The sequence below is a fragment of the Pteropus alecto genome, unplaced genomic scaffold (genome assembly GCF_000325575.1).
Source record: "Pteropus alecto unplaced genomic scaffold, ASM32557v1 scaffold468, whole genome shotgun sequence".
NCBI lineage: Eukaryota > Metazoa > Chordata > Mammalia > Chiroptera > Pteropodidae > Pteropus > Pteropus alecto.
Genome location: NW_006441394.1, coordinates 775,903 through 791,021, shown reverse-complemented (window position 1 = coordinate 791,021; position 15,119 = coordinate 775,903). Strand labels below are relative to the sequence as shown.

Genomic DNA, 15,119 nt, shown 5'->3' with positions numbered 1-15,119 from the left:
TGGGCCCGGGTGCGGCCCGCCTCGCGCACGGCTGCGTTGAACTCCTTGTGCAGGGGGCTGTTGGCTGTATAGGCCAGGAGGGCCACCCCGTGTTCATCTCGGAAGCCAGGGGGCGGTGGGGGCAGCTGGGTGGGGCTTAGGCCCCACCCCAGGTTTGGCGCTCCTTCCATTGGCTGCTTGCCAGCACCCAGCCATCAGCATACACTTTGTTGGCCTGGAACTCCGTTTGGTTTAGATCTGGGAGAGCAGCTGTCATGGCTGCTGCACAGCCAGTGTACTGGTCATCAAAGGAGGTTGGGGCCATGTCCAGGGGCCTTTCTTGAGAGAAGAGTTCTCGTCGTGTGATGGGGTGGCTCTGGGCCTAAGGGAGAGGGGGCAGCCAGGACTGAGAGGATGGACCCTAGGAGAATGGGAGCCTATCCAGCCTTCCCCTCCACTGAGCTGAGAAAGACATGATAAGGGCCCCAAACACACCTGGAGGGGAAGGGAGCTGGGGAACTACTAACTGCCAACTCCCAGAGACTAGAGTTTGGGGCTCTCCCCTCAGGCTGAGTGAGCCCCAAGGGAAGCATCAGGCATTCTCTCCTCCCTCTGCTCCTTCTTCCAGAGTTCAGAAGAAGTTGACAGCTCAGCTCCCTGCTGGCCTGGGGACAGCAGAGGATGACCATACCTGAAGCGCTTCCATGAGGACCACGGACACAAGCAGCAGAGACATCATGTCAGGAGTCTGCGTGTTGGAGGTGACCCTGGGTAAGTTACTCTCTCTCTCTGGGTCTCAGTTACCTCATCTGGAAAATGGGAATGTTAATCTATACACTTTAATAAACATTCATTGTCATGTAGTCTGTGCCACTCCCAGTGCTTGGCAGAGTCATGACATAGAAATAGCGGCTCAGAAGAGAGAGAGAGAACCCTTCATGCTGGAAGCAACATCAGAGACTTTCTGGATGGGGTGACATGTGAACGATGTCTTGCAAGATGAATAGGAGAATAAAGCTGCAATCATTGGCTACTGGGAGAGAAAAGGTTGGAGTTTGGGGCGGGAAGGGAGTTTGGGGCAACAGGAATGAGGAAAACAAAGGTATTGGAGATAGAAATATTTTGTCTCGTGTGGCAGAGTTTGCTGTGTGGGGATGTTGGAAAGATGGTCCAACCATGAAGGAGCTTGACTGTCATAAGAGAGGTCTCGGCTTCACCTCATGGGGGACGTGAGGCTGGAACAGGGCGGACCCAGGGACAGGCTTAAAGTAGGGTTCGGGGATCCAGAGGTCTTCCTTTCTCCCTCCAGTCCTGCTGTGAGCTGAGCCCTCTTCCCCTGAGCCCTCAACTGCTTCCAGGGCACGGACAGATGTAGACCCCCAGGAAATGAAAGAAGAGGGACTCCGGGATGGGGAGAAGACAGAGGATATCTGCTTCCCCAAGGGAAGTGAGAGAGAACCACAGCCTCCTGCACCCTGTGGGTGGGCACACTGGGGACCCGAAGTAGTGCCAAGGTGCACCAGCTTGGGGTGGGGATTGGAACAGGCAGTTTCTAAGTCGATGCTACTTTTCCTTTTCTGTTTATTTTAATAAAAAAAAAAAAAAGTAATGTACACTTGTGGGGAAAAAAAATGTACGAGTGAAACAAAATCCAAGTTCCCTTTCTTCTTTCTCTCCCTCTGAATTCTCCTTCTCGCTCTTACCCATGCCTGCCAGTAGGGAGGGATATGATAATGGTACCCTTCAGGACCTTTTCCTATGCACATACGAATAATATAATATTTAGATACACATACATAGTTTTATACATACACTTAATATATTTAAATATACATACAGAGTTTTCTATATACAGTTTGTTTTTCTTTTTTGTCATTTTCTTCAAAAAGAAAAAGGGAATATGCTTATACCTACATATTCTATAACCTTTTTTTCCAGTAAACAATATATCATCGACTTCCTTCTATGTTATATATAAATATCTACCTTGTTCATTATAATAGCAGCATGGTATTTCATAGTATAGTTAAATCATAATTTAGTCATTTCCTTATTAACGAACATAAGTTTTTTCTAATTTTTTATATTACATGTAATATTGCAGTAAACATCCATCTATACATAAATACTTGTCTACTTGTATGCATATTTTTTATAAGAAAGCTATCAAGAAGTAAGAAGATATTCAAAGGATGTGAATATTTTTTATTTTGATAAGCACTGCCAAATTGCCATCCAAAAGTTACCAGTTTGCCCTCCTACCAACAATGGATGGGAGTGTTCTTTTCTCCACATCTTTGCCAACACTGGATATTATTCATCTCTTTTTTAATTTTCATGTAAGGTGGACATAAATGGTATCTACTTTTAATTTACATCTCTTCTCACTAATAGGATCAATCATAACTTTAACTTTTAATATTTTTAAATTTTAACTTAATTTTCTAAAAGGTAATACATTTTCATTGTTCAAAATTTCAGTAGTCCAAAAGGCATACAGTGAAACATCCTTCTCTCACTAATTCTCCAACCACAACCTCATCTCCCTCAGAGGCAACCGGTGTTTCCATTTTTTTGAGTATCCTTATAGAGGTATGCTGTGCATATACTAGCAAATTCACAGCTATTTCTGTTTTCCTTCTTTTTCACAAATGGTAATAAAGTCAGTGGTTCTTTATCTTTGGGAATCTAATGAAAGCTGAAACCTCTCCTCAGAAAATGGATATCTGCACCCTCACACAAATATTACACACACTTCAGGTGGTTTTTGCCTCTTTTCCAGTCTCACTCAGGTTAAGCATCTCTGCTCCATAATCCCCTCTGGCTCTTGGGGGCACCTAAATTTTGATAATTCATTGAATCTGAGATGCTGGATTCTCTGTGTCTATAATTTAATGAGTATCCAAATCTAAGACCTTATAATTGCCGTTGTATAATTTAAATTGAGGCATGAACTTCTCTGGGGTAAGCAGTACGGTTAGCAGCAGTTTTTATGAGATTCGACACATCCCAAATTGAATTCTTTACCTTCTTTCCCTCAAAACCTGCTTACTCATTTAATCAACAAAAAATTCTTGAGCATCTATAATGTGTCAGGCATTGGAGGATAAAATTGTGAACAGCAGCAACCACAACAAAACCCACATGCGTGCTTCTTTTAGCTCTTTCGAGATGGAGATGGAGCTGGAGTGAGTGAATTTCAAGTAGCAGTGTTACAGAAAGAACCAAAAGAGCCTAATGAAAACAAACTTGTACCAAGAGTGGGGTTTAAATGCGGAGCTGACCAGAGTAGGTACAGAGCATATAAAATTGAAAATGGCATCACAGTAGGATATAAAGCGTAAGACACCGCTCCCCAATACTAGGATGGAATGCTAATGGGCAGAGTACGTGGCAGCAAAAAACTACTTGAACTCTTGTCTTGGAATCTGCCCAAGAAGCCTGAGCTTCTATAATACATTCTCTCTTTATTGTGGAGAATCCTGTCCAAGGGTTCAAGTGGGGCTTTCCTCACTCTTTGCACCTCCATAGGGGGAACACATAACCCAGAACTGGTTTTAATGCTCTGGCCATTGTGCTTGGCTCATGGATGGACACATGACCTGAGTAGGGCCAATCGGAGTCCCTTAGGACAGAATCCAAGTTCATGGTGGTGTTTGAGGCCCTCTGTTACCTGGCTCTCCATGATCTCTTCAGCCTCATGCCCTGCCACTCCTGCCTGACTTCTACAGTACAAAGTTCCAGATGAGGCTCTGCTATTTCCCTCCCTGTGGCTCTGCACACATTGCCATCTGCTGGGTAGCCCTCCTCCTGCTACCCACTCTTCCAGGCTTAGCTCAGGGGTCACTTCCTCTAGGAAATATTCTGACTCCTCTGGGTTCTTATATTGCCCTGTGCTTTCTCTGTCACTGTCCTAATCGTACTATGCTTCCCTTATGTGTCTGTCTCCCCTACTGGCCTTTGAGTTCCTTGAAGGCAGGGACAAGGTATGACCCATTTTGTGTCCACAGCGCTCAGTCCAAGGCCAGGCCCAGGTGAGGCCTCCCAGAATGTTTGCTGAGGGTCTGAGAGGTTTTCTGTGTGCAGCTAACAATGTAGACCATTGCAAGCAGACAGATGAACTACTTCGGTGACTAGTGTTGAGGGGAAATGAGGTAGGGGCCAGAGTGATGAGGAAGGTATGCAAGTAGAGGAAATGGAGGCACCTGGCAATTCCTTTTCATATCCAAGCTGTCTTTCTGTTTTCATCCTGCTTGAGACACTTCTCATTAGTTTCCCTTTCCCAGGCCCTTGGGGATGTGACTCCAAATTCCAGCAATTCCCAAATTTTCCAGACCTCTCTATCAAAGGTGCTATGGTCTGAATGTTTGTGTCTCCCCCAAAATTCATATGTTCTAATCCTAATGCCCAGTGTGATGGTATTAGAAGGTACGGCCTTTGGGACGTGATTAGTTCTTTAGGATTAGTTCTTTAGGGCGGAGCCTACTTGAATGAGATGAGTGGTCTAATAAAAGAGAGCTCCCTAGCTCCTTCCATCATGTGAACATACAGTGAGAAGGTGCCGGCTATGATCTGGGAAGGGAGCCCTTACCTGACCACACAAACACGCTGACTTTAGAATTCAATAGAACTCCAGAAATGTGAGAAACAGATAAAACAAAGATAAAATAGTCCCTGAAACTCTTCCTAATGACGCCTATGACTCCACTGTTAATATCCCAAATTTTCTCTAAAGAAAACTTTCCTTGCCCAATGCCCAGGAGGAAGATGGTGTGCCCCTTACCTAGGCCTCTCCAAGGCGGGGAAGCTGGTGATGGTCTCCTGTGATGGCCACTGGGCGAGGGGGAGGGTAGGATTTCTCCTTTATACTGTACCTCCCCCACACAGTTGCTCAGAAATGTGACACTCCCCCATCTATTTCTGGATGTCTCTTCAAGGCTCAGGAACACTAGCCCCTGCCCAGTCTGCCCTGGGCCAGTGCTCTTCCCATGCAAAAGAGAATCCCTGAAGCCAGAGAGAAGGTGGGCTGAGGCATGGAGGATTCAGGCTGGAAGAACTGCCTCCCCCCTGGACTTGGTCTTGGGGCGCTCAGCACCCCTGGCCTCAGAGAATATCTCCTTGTATGTATGTGTTCCTTTCATGTGAGCACAGAGACTTACCTAAGGAGAGAGTCCCAGATTAAGGAGGCTGGGTCTAGGTCCCCGCCCCCAGCACTGCTTTGCTGTATGATCTTGCAGGACTTTCTGCCTCACTCAGGACCCTTGTTCAATAACTGGATTTGACTCCATCTCCTGGGGCATTTCTTGGGGTTCCAGGTCTTGGGGTGGGAGAGGCAATTCCTCAAAACCAGAGGACAAAGCATGATCCCACTAGATCTTGTCCCAAGGACTATCCCAGCAGACCTCACTGTCCCAGAGTGAATCTTCTATTCCAACAATGGCAAACACTCTGGTCCCTCCAGGCAGAATGTGTAGGCAAGATGCTGCTTTTCACAATAATGGTGAACAGTAGAGTGGTTCCTGATTTTCTAATCTAAGGACCTTGGGGTGGCCGGTTTCTTTGGAAGGAGGCAGAAGAACTTGTCTTGAAGCTATTTGCCTGACGAGCACTCTGGTTTTTTGGGATGCCACTCTTTCTACCTCCTACCATCCCCCAAGCCCAGGCGCACAGTTTGTCTTCCTTTGTGGCCTATAGGAAGGCTTTTTAGAGAAAACGGGGTTCTAGGTGAAGGAAATTCTTTATATGCCTGGCAGCCAGAAGGGATAGGGAAACAGGGATGGGGCTAAATTAATGACCAGACCAGGATGGAGGCCTGGGGTAAGTCTAACTAACCTCCATGCCCACCTGAGCCCCAGCAGGAAGCAGGCAGAATCTCTTAACTCCTGACATTCAAGGCCCTCAACTCCTGTGGTCACTGTGGAGGAGTATCCCTCCCACCCCACAAAAGCTTAGGCGGCAGAAAGCTCTTCCCAGAGCTGCTTACTGATTGCTCAGGCTGGCCCCTTCTCCTATTACCTCTGACTGGGGATCCAAAACTCAGAGCCAGGTTATTTATAGAAAGTCCCGCAGGAGGCAAGGAGAAAAACCAGTGTTTGCAAACATGGGGTCACCTGAGTCTGAGAGGTCCAGGGAGAGAAGGTCTGGGAGGGGGCGGGGCTGGACACTGAGGATCTGAAACTGAGAGCTCTTGCCTCTGGTCCAACCCTACTGACAGAGGAGCGAGGTAAAGAGAAGGGAGGGGAGTGGCGCTCAGATGCTGGGCCATATGCAAATACATGCAAATCAGCGAGTGCACAAGTGGTGACCTCTTGGTGGGCGGGCGGGGACACTCACGGGGCTCTAGGGCCTAGTGGTCTGGGGACCTGGCGAGGCCGGGTTAGGGCCACCCAGAGGAAGAGGCCAAGTCTCATCAGCTCCTTTCCCCAACACTGGGCTTGTTTGGAGGCAAAAAGTGTCCTTGAGAAAGAACTCGTAGCTCTTGGGGAGTGGAGTCATGTCACTCAGCCCCTTCTTCGCCTCTTCCGCTGCCTCCACCCCAGAGTCTGTTGTTGAGGAAGAGAGGGGTAGGGTTACCGCCGCGGGGGCTATAGTTAGCTGTGGGACTTTGCTTAACGGCCGGACTCCTGGGACAGCACTGTGCCCTCGCAGACAGTAGCCCCCGGCCGCATCCCTTCTCGCTCTCGGCCTCCGCGTCCTCCAGGTGGGTCCCCGGCCCCTGCCCCCTCCCCTTTTAAAATAATGGCTCCACCTTGACCATTGCAAAAAATTTTCCAAGCGCAAGGCGCGGAGTCCGGGGAGCAGAGACCTTGGGTTGTGCTTATGCCGGTGGGAGTGGGGTGGGGCAGTGATACCCAAGGCCCCGCCTACCCTCTTAGGCCCGCCTTTGGCCCTGCCCACGCCCACGCCTTGGCGCGGGGTCCTGGACCCTCTTCTTCACACTTCAAAAGCGGGGCGGGTCTCTTTCCCCAGCCCATTGAAGTGAAGACTCCACCTCTCTTGGTCCCACCGGCATCCGGACCTTGCCCTCCTTCCTCGCCCAGGGATGATGCTGACCGCTCTGCTGTTCCCCCTCAGCTGCCTCGGTTTCCAAACCCTTTGGCAGGTAACTGGGGAACCATCCCCTGTCACAAAGAGAAGAGTTTGGGGGCAGACCCTGAGGAGGTGGACGGGGGGACTGGCTCTTCAAAAATCTCTCCCAGGGACTGTTCTGTAGGACCCCAATCTTCTTAATCCTCTTCTCAGCAAACTCAGGGAGCCCCCAAGTTCCTATTACCTCTCCCAGAACCCCCATCTCCACTTACTGGTTCTCTCTTGTGGTCCTCCTTCCTTTATATCATCCTTCCTAGGCACTGCCTCTAACTTACTCATTTCTATTTCCCATCTCCCACCACAGGCTCAGGGTAGGCACAGCATACCGTGTACTGCCCTCCTGCAGCCCTCCCAGATCGGGGCTCCTCCCCACTCCACCTCAGGTTTGGGGACAAGGGCTTCTAAAGCAGGAGGGGGCTCAGGAGTCTCAGAACTAACAATGATTTAGTATGGTGGCTGAGCACCTACCTGCATGGGAGGGAAAGAATGTGAGGATGGATGAAGTCAGGTAATTGGACACTGGTGGTACATTTGTATATCACCTTCACACTGAGTCTTAGAGCCGGAACAGTGCTTGGAAGCCAGCTAGCCCCACTTCCCGCGGAGGGCAGGAACCTCTCTGATGACAAGATGACCTCTTTTAGGTTGTACAGTAGTGAAGATCTATATGCTATCTTCACAATAGCCCTGTGAGGTCGGAAGTATCAATTTGTAGGTGAAGAACCTGAAGTCCAGAAGCTTAAGAGACTTGCTTAAGGTCCCACTGCTAGTAGGTAGTAAAGTCAGGATGTGAACCCACGTATGTGATTCTAGTGCCTGTATTATCTAAGCCCTTGGGCCCTTGCCAAACTGCATACAGTGGATATTTGGGCATAGAAATGAGGTTTTGTATTTCTGAACTGAACTACCACCAGAACCCCTGTCCAGTGCTCTGAACTTATACCCTTTCCTGTGTGGTTCCTCTCTTTCTTACCTCCATAGGCCCAGGCTATTCCCATTCTGTCTCTGGGCCTGGCTCCAGATACTTTTGATGATGCCTATGTGGGCTGCGTGGAGGAGATGGAGGAGAAGGCAGCCCTTCTGCTCAAAGAGGAGATGGCCCTCCATGCCCTGCTGCGGGAGTCCTGGGAGACAGCCCAGGAGGTCTGGAAACAAAAGCAGCGAGGGCTCACTCTACCCCCTGGCTTCAAATCCCAGCACGGCATCGCCGTCATGGTCTATACCAACTCATCTAACACATTGTACTGGGAGCTGAACCAGGCAGTGCGGACAGGCGGTGGCTCCCGGGAGTTCTACATGAAGCACTTCCCCTTCAAGGCCTTGCACTTCTACCTGACCCGAGCACTGCAGCTCCTGCAGGGGAGTGAGGGTTGCAGCAAGGGACCTGGGGAGGTGGTGTTTCGAGGTGTAGGCACACTTCACTTTGAACCCAAGAGGCTGGGGGACTCTGTCCGCTTGGGCCAGTTTGCCTCCAGCTCCCTCGATGAGACAGTGGCCCACAGATTTGGTAATGCCACCTTCTTCTCCCTGAGGACCTGCTTTGGGGCCCCTATCCAGGCCCTGTCCGTCTTTCCCGAGGAGCGTGAGGTGCTGATCCCTCCCCATGAAGTCTTCTTGGTCACCAGGTTCTCTCAGGATGGAGCCCGGACCCTAGTGACTCTCTTGAGCTATAATCAGACCTGCAGCCACTTTAACTGCGCCTATCTGGGTGGTGAGCTGTGCATGAGGGAAGCAGGACTGGTGGGGATGGTGAATTAAGCCAGGTTGTCCCTATACAATCCCCAGGGCCTTCAAGAGACCCACTTGGTTAATGGGGGCTAGAAGTCAGCTGTAGTCATTGTTCTCTGTGACTCAGGTCCTGCCAGCTCTTAGAAGGTCCTATCGTTGTTCTCTAGATCTGTGAATATTCTCAAATGATTCTGTAAATGTTCTCGAAAGGTTCCATCTGCTGTAGACTCAAATAGACCAAAAGAACCTGGTTCAGGAAGTCAGCAAGCAGAGGAAAGTGACACAAGTGCTGTTTCAGGTCTCAGAAGGTCCTGGGCTTCGCAGGGTCCACAGGACACATGTCTGTGCTAGTGCTGAGGCAAAGAGAGAGTGGAGGAGTGACGGGGGCTAGGATGGGAACAGGGATGGGTAAGCCACCTGGGAAGATTTCCTGGAGGAAAGAGGAAGAAAGGCAGTCAAAAGTTTGCAAAAAAAAAAAAAAAAGAAAAAAAAAAGTTTGAGAAAGATAGATGGAGAAGGGGAATGGCCAGTACCAGAGCCTGGTGGAAAGAGGAGTTTAGGGTGTGAGGGTCTGTCTACATGGAGGCCTCACTGTGCTGTCTGTTGCAGGGGAGAAGAGGCGGAGATGTGTGTCGGCACCAAGTGAGTCACCCTCCTGCCCCTTCCCTCGGCTGCTTTGACTCCTTCTGGCCCTCCTGGCCCCTCACCTTCTTTTCTCTCTCCCGCAGGGTGGCAGCCAGACTCACCCTCCAAGGGGGCCTTCTCTCTGCTCTCCTGGAAGACTCTGCTCTTGGCCCCGCAGGGGTTCCACTTCTCAGGAGCTCAGCCCTGAAAGTCCAATGTTTGCCACTTCAGAGTCCCGGGAACTGGTGACCTTCATTTGAAGAATGAAGCAACCTCGAGAAGCAAGAACATGGTTTCTGGCCAATGCCTAGCAGCCATCTCCCCAACCAGGATGTGGGGGAATCTGAGGCTATGGAAGGGTAGAGGAAGCCTCGCTATGCGGTGGGGACGCCCTAGGATAAGTAAGGGTGGTACTGTGATGGCCACTCAATTAAACAGTGTTGCAGTGTGGAGACATCAAATTTCACGATCGGTTTATTTCATGAGACTAGACCATCTACCCTGCTCTGGCCTTGCAGGACTGAGGGACGAAAAAGAATGACTTCTTGATCACTCATAGATGTGGTTCCCTGTGCATGCTCGTCACACACTGTAATTTGCAAACACAGAAGCTTTAACAGCCAGAGGTTCCTCACAACAACTCTGAAGGCAGGAAGGGACAGAGGATTCTCCAGCCCATTCGTTATATGAGGAAGGAAGCAACTTGCTCCAGCTCAGAGAGTTAGTACTGACACCAGGCTCCTCACCTCCCAGTCCAGAATGTTTTCCACTAAAGATTTGAAGGAACTCAAGGTAGGATCCTAAACCCAAGATATTTGGGACCGCAGAGCAAGCCATTTCTCTCTGCCCTGCTCTCACAAGGGTCAGTTTCAGGGGAGGGAGGGAGGAGATCTGAAAACATCAAGAGACAGAGATTCTCATACACTTTGGAGGCATCTGACATCCTGAACAGAAACTTTATTTAGGCAAGAAAAGCAGCATAGACTCCTATTCAGTGACCCCCACCCTCACCATCTAGGTTGCTCTACTCAGCAACAGAAGAAGGGACCCTCCCACAGCATCAGGGCCCCACCGCTTGCTTCCCAAATCTTCCGCCTGGGGCAGTTCCCCAGCCCCTTCTGATTCCTGCTTTCTATGTACTAGCACATGAGCTGGAGAAGAAGGGCCAGACTTTCTGGAAGCAGTAGTCTCAGCCCTTCCAGCGTCCTGAAGCCCCATTTCTGCAGATACCTGGGTCCCCACAATCCCTGGCACTGTCAGCTCTGGGGTCTCACAGATGGGGGCCCCAGGTTCTGGAAGCTGTTGCACACTCTGGTGATACAGCAGATGAGGATGCTGGCACCATCGGGCGGCCGGGGCGGCCCTCCTTCTGCCAGAGTCCGCTGCATACCAGCTACTTTGCTTCGTAGTTGAGAGACTGTCTTGGTCAATTTTGTCTGCAGAGGGGTGGGGAGTATTGATGGGTGGTCTCTCAGAAGATGAACCTGCCATGTACATTTCTATCCTCCACAGAACCTCAGGGAACATCTGCCTGGGGTTCCTGAGGGAGAACTAGAGGAAGTGAGAAAATGGCTTATGGGATCAGGTGGGCAGGCCAAGTCTGGGGCAGATGGATCTGAGTGGGGCTGGGAGGTGATGAGTTCAGAAAACACAAAGAAGGAAAGTCTTATGGGCCAGGGAAGGGGTCAGGAGTCCTAGGGATGGGGGAGTTTAACAGGCAGAGATTTGTACATCCCCCCACTCAGCCCTCTTGCCCATCTACACCTGTCCAGCTCATACCCATCCTCAGGGCCCAGTTCAAATTCCACATACCCTTTCTGCAACTTCTGGTACTCTGTCTTTCTACCTTCTCCTGAGCCTCTCAAAATGATAGGCTCTTTCTCTCTTTTGGGTCCCACTGTAGTTTATGTCTCTCTTAGCTAAGCACTTTCTGCCTAGCAAGATGGTTCCTCTTGCTCACCAGAGTGAAATCTTCCTCTTGCTCACTCGTCCTTGCTCTACACAATCCCCCTCCCTCCAAGACAGGACATGGAACAAAGGGGATGTGGCAATGAATATTGTTTGAATGAAAAAGTGAATGAGTGAATGAGTAATGAATTAAGTGAATGAGTAAATGGCTAAGGGAGTGAATGAGAGAATACATGAACATGTAAATGAGAGCAGGAATAAAGGATTACACGAAACGAGTGGAATAAATGTCCGAATGGGTCAGAGGGTAATTGAGTGAAATGGGCCACACTGTGCAGGTTGTGGCTTCCAAGGGTAAGATGAGGCCACATATAACTACAGGCCTGATGAGCGGCGTGAGTCTGGGTGTGGTGCATCTATCCCAGCTGAGCAAAGAACAGGAATGTGGAAGCCTGGGAGGTGAGCGACTAACATTTCCTACCAGTCTCCTCAGGGCAGTCTCTAAGTAATGCTGTACCAGGGCCTTGATAACTCAAAGGCGATAAGATCCAGGCTCTCCCTCCCCAGGCCCTGCCCCTGCCACAGGATTGGCCTGGGATGGGAAGACAGAAAGGTGAGAGAGATTCTCCACCCCAGCCTTCTCTAATCACTGCTGCCGCCCCCAGGCAATGAAGGATGAAGGCAGTCTGTGCAGACTTTTATGTCCCTGAAGGCCACACCTCTAGACCCTGGTGCAGTTCTGTAAGGTAGAAAGAAGGGGCCAGCAGTTTGGGGGAGAGCGTTGGGACGCTGGGGTGGGAGTAGGGAGAGACAGCAATGTTGAGCAGGGCAGAGTTGAGATCTCTTCTGCCACCACCCAAACCTTGGTTATCTTGAGCTGAGTTAGTCCAGATTTAACCTTGATCTTAAAATTTTGCAGCGGAGGAGACTGGGGGATGTGGGGAGGCAACTGCACAGAACTGCTCATGCATATGAGATGGAAATTATCATGCAAATTAGAACGATAGGTTCTGGGTCCAGTCTCAGGCCTCAGGATAGTACCAGGAGGGCAAGTAGAGCATCAGTCTCCAACCTTTTTGGCTCCAGGGACCAGTGCTCCTATGAGAATCTAATGCCTGATGATCTGAGGTGAAGCTGAGGCGGTGATGCTAGCACTGGGGAGTGGCTGCAAATATAGATGAAGTTTCGCTTGCTCACCTGCTGCTCACTTACTGCTGCTGTGTGGCCTGGTTCCTAACAGGCCATGGTACTGGCACTGTGGTTGGGAACCCTGAAGTAGAGCATATGGGGCAGATAATGGAGCAGGAGAGAGAGAGAGAGAGAGAGAGAGAGAGAGAGAGAGAGACAGAGAGAGAGACAGAGAGAGAGACAGAGAGAGAGAGACAGAGAGAGACAGAGAGAGACAGAGAGAGAGAGAGACAGAGAACACGCAAGCTCAAGCTAGCAGGAGTGTATGCAGTGGATGAGAGAATGGGCAGAAGACAGGCTGAAATCTCAGCTCCATCCCTTAGCAGCTGGGTGTCTCAGGCAAGTTAGTCAACTTCTTCAGGACTGAGTGTCTCCAAATTTAAAACGGAGATGGTAATAATCACTCCTTCCCAGGTTGGTACTTCCCTGGCATAGAGTAGGGGCTCTCTAAATACTTAGGAAATAATTATTTTTATTTATCTAGTTTTATCTTTTCTCCAAATATTTTATAGTTAGTGTATTTACTTTTGTAATATAAAAAAGCAAAGTATTTCATTAAATATTTTAAAAGGAGAGATGGGATTGGCAGAGATGGGGCAGGCAGAAGTGTGAGAGAGAATGATGGGCCCTTTTCAGCTACAGAGTTTATCAAACATTTTTCTTGTGAGAAATAAGGAATAAAAATTTTTGGAGGCCATTTCCTGAAGATACAGGATAAGTGGGAGGGGACACCTGGTTGGATCATCAATACCAGACTAGTGAGGTGGGGTGGCTGGAAGAAGACTAAGACCTCAGTGGAGGTGCAATGGAGGACTGGGGAGAACCCCCTGCCAGCTGGTAGAGTGGAATCTAGCAGGACGCAGTGACACTGCCCATCTAGGACTGGGCACAGGCTCAGAGAACTGAAGAAGCTGAGTTTCACCCTAGGGTGGAAGCAGCCCCGACATATGGTTTGCAGATAAATATGCATCAGGCAGCCTGAACAGGGCCAGGAAGTGGCCAGGAGGAAAGGGCGATAATTCCAGAATTTGGAGTCATAGATCCAGGAGGGTAACAGAGGTGTCCATGCACAATAGCCTGGAGCCGGGATGTGGTGGGAACTGGGAACATTTGGCATTTAGTTTCTGTGTCAGGTTTTCTCCATGTTTTTGTACATGCAGTTTCCTGTGCTTAGAACTCCCCTCTCCACTGTATTGGCCCATCAACTTCCTGTTCTCCTTTCTAGGTCTCTGGGAAGCTCCCTGACTCATGAGACTGCATCTGGTACCTCTCCTTTGTGCTCTAATGGACCCCGGTGCTTCCTTCTATAATCGGCTTTTCATCCTGTATATTTACAATCTATTTCCTTCTGCTACTGTAGACTGTCAGCACTTGGAGGGCCCACCATTATGCACATTGTTATCTCTAGTATAGTTGTGGTTGGGTAAGTGTTTGTTGAGCAAACTGTTGAACAACCAGATAAGGGAAGGCCTTCCTCACCTGGGGATCTAGGGACCTCAGAGCTCCACAATTGGCCTGTGCCCCCACAGGGCCGACCTGGAGGCCCTGGCTTAGAGAGATCCTCAGGTTACACATTTTAAGGGGAAAGATAGAATCCCCTACAAATCCAGCAGTAATGCTGGTTTTAATTAGGAAGGGGCTCCCATGACAAGCCAGACGGAGTTAGGGAACAGCTGAGAGGTGTGTGAGGCCCTTGGAAACCTGGCCTCCTCTGTCAGGCCTCCGTCAGCCTTCTAATCTCCCAGTTTGTGGGGCATTTTCCCCTCAGCTTCTTAACACTTTTTTTGAAAAATTTTCAACCATGTCTTGGCCCAGTTTAGGGCAAAAAGTTTTGTCTGGAGCTAACAAGGTGTTGGTGTCTTGGGAGGAGGGTGGTGTGGACTTCTGTTTAAGCCAACTAACACATGGTTGGAAATTTAGGAAATGGCCAAAGCCAGGAAGAGAGAAGGACATGCCATGTGAAAACAAGAATTGGAAACCGGCCTTCTGGGGAACACGCCTGGAAAGACATATAAGGCCTGATAGCAAGAGGACCAACACCAAGCAGATGAGGTACTCACAAAGGTGAGGACTGGAGGATAGTCTGGCTTCTTGGTTTTGCAGAAGGAGCAGCAACAGCAAATGAACCAGAAAATCTTCCTGAGAGATTGAAATGATGGGAAGAGGTTAGTCAGAGGACGGAGTCTAAGGAAATGGAGGCAGGAGCTGGGGTAGTGGTGCTTGGAGGAGGGCAAGGTGCTGAAGGGCACAGGAAGCATCAGGCCCTCTCGGAAATAGCACAGGTAGAGCTCGGAGGGAGCAAACTTCCATTCCACATCAGCATCGGCCTGTGGTCCAGGACATAGGGGGCTCTGCAAGGACTACTTTGGTACCCAGCCCTCCTGCCCATTCGGTCTGCCTCATTTCCCCCCATTCTCACATCATTTCTTCTCCAGTGTGCCAGCCACCTTCTTCTCCCCTTTCTTATCTTCATCATCATCCATCACCCACATTTCCCCTGCTTGTCTCTCCCTTCTTCCCTTCCTCTCCATTATCTTTCATCCTTCTGATCCAATTCCTGCCCAGCCATTCCTCCAGCCACAAACCCTCACCTACCCATCTCT

The 15,119-nt window shown here is 49.6% G+C and overlaps 3 protein-coding genes across 3 annotated transcripts in view; 1 reads left to right on the top strand and 2 right to left on the bottom strand.

The window, feature by feature from the left end:
* ART1 (ADP-ribosyltransferase 1) overlaps positions 1-718 on the bottom strand; it is a 3,994-nt gene extending 3,276 nt beyond the window's left edge. The window contains 3 exon segments of the mRNA XM_015594721.1: positions 3-148; positions 151-361; positions 671-718. Of these exon segments, the coding sequence (XP_015450207.1) occupies positions 3-148; positions 151-361; positions 671-718 (405 nt within the window).
* A 2,210-nt stretch (positions 719-2,928) lies between these two features.
* On the top strand, positions 2,929-9,628 carry ART5 (ADP-ribosyltransferase 5). Its single transcript, XM_025051599.1, has 4 exons — positions 2,929-2,943; positions 8,050-8,779; positions 9,406-9,438; positions 9,525-9,628. The coding sequence occupies exons 1-4, from the start codon at positions 2,929-2,931 to the stop codon at positions 9,626-9,628; spliced, it is 882 nt and encodes a 293-aa protein (XP_024907367.1).
* Positions 9,629-10,676: 1,048 nt separating this feature from the next.
* The window catches only part of LOC102896461 (short transient receptor potential channel 2-like), a 31,941-nt gene continuing 27,498 nt past the window's right edge, over positions 10,677-15,119 (bottom strand). The window contains 3 exon segments of the mRNA XM_025051598.1: positions 10,677-10,856; positions 11,810-11,920; positions 14,577-14,843. Of these exon segments, the coding sequence (XP_024907366.1) occupies positions 10,677-10,856; positions 11,810-11,920; positions 14,577-14,843 (558 nt within the window).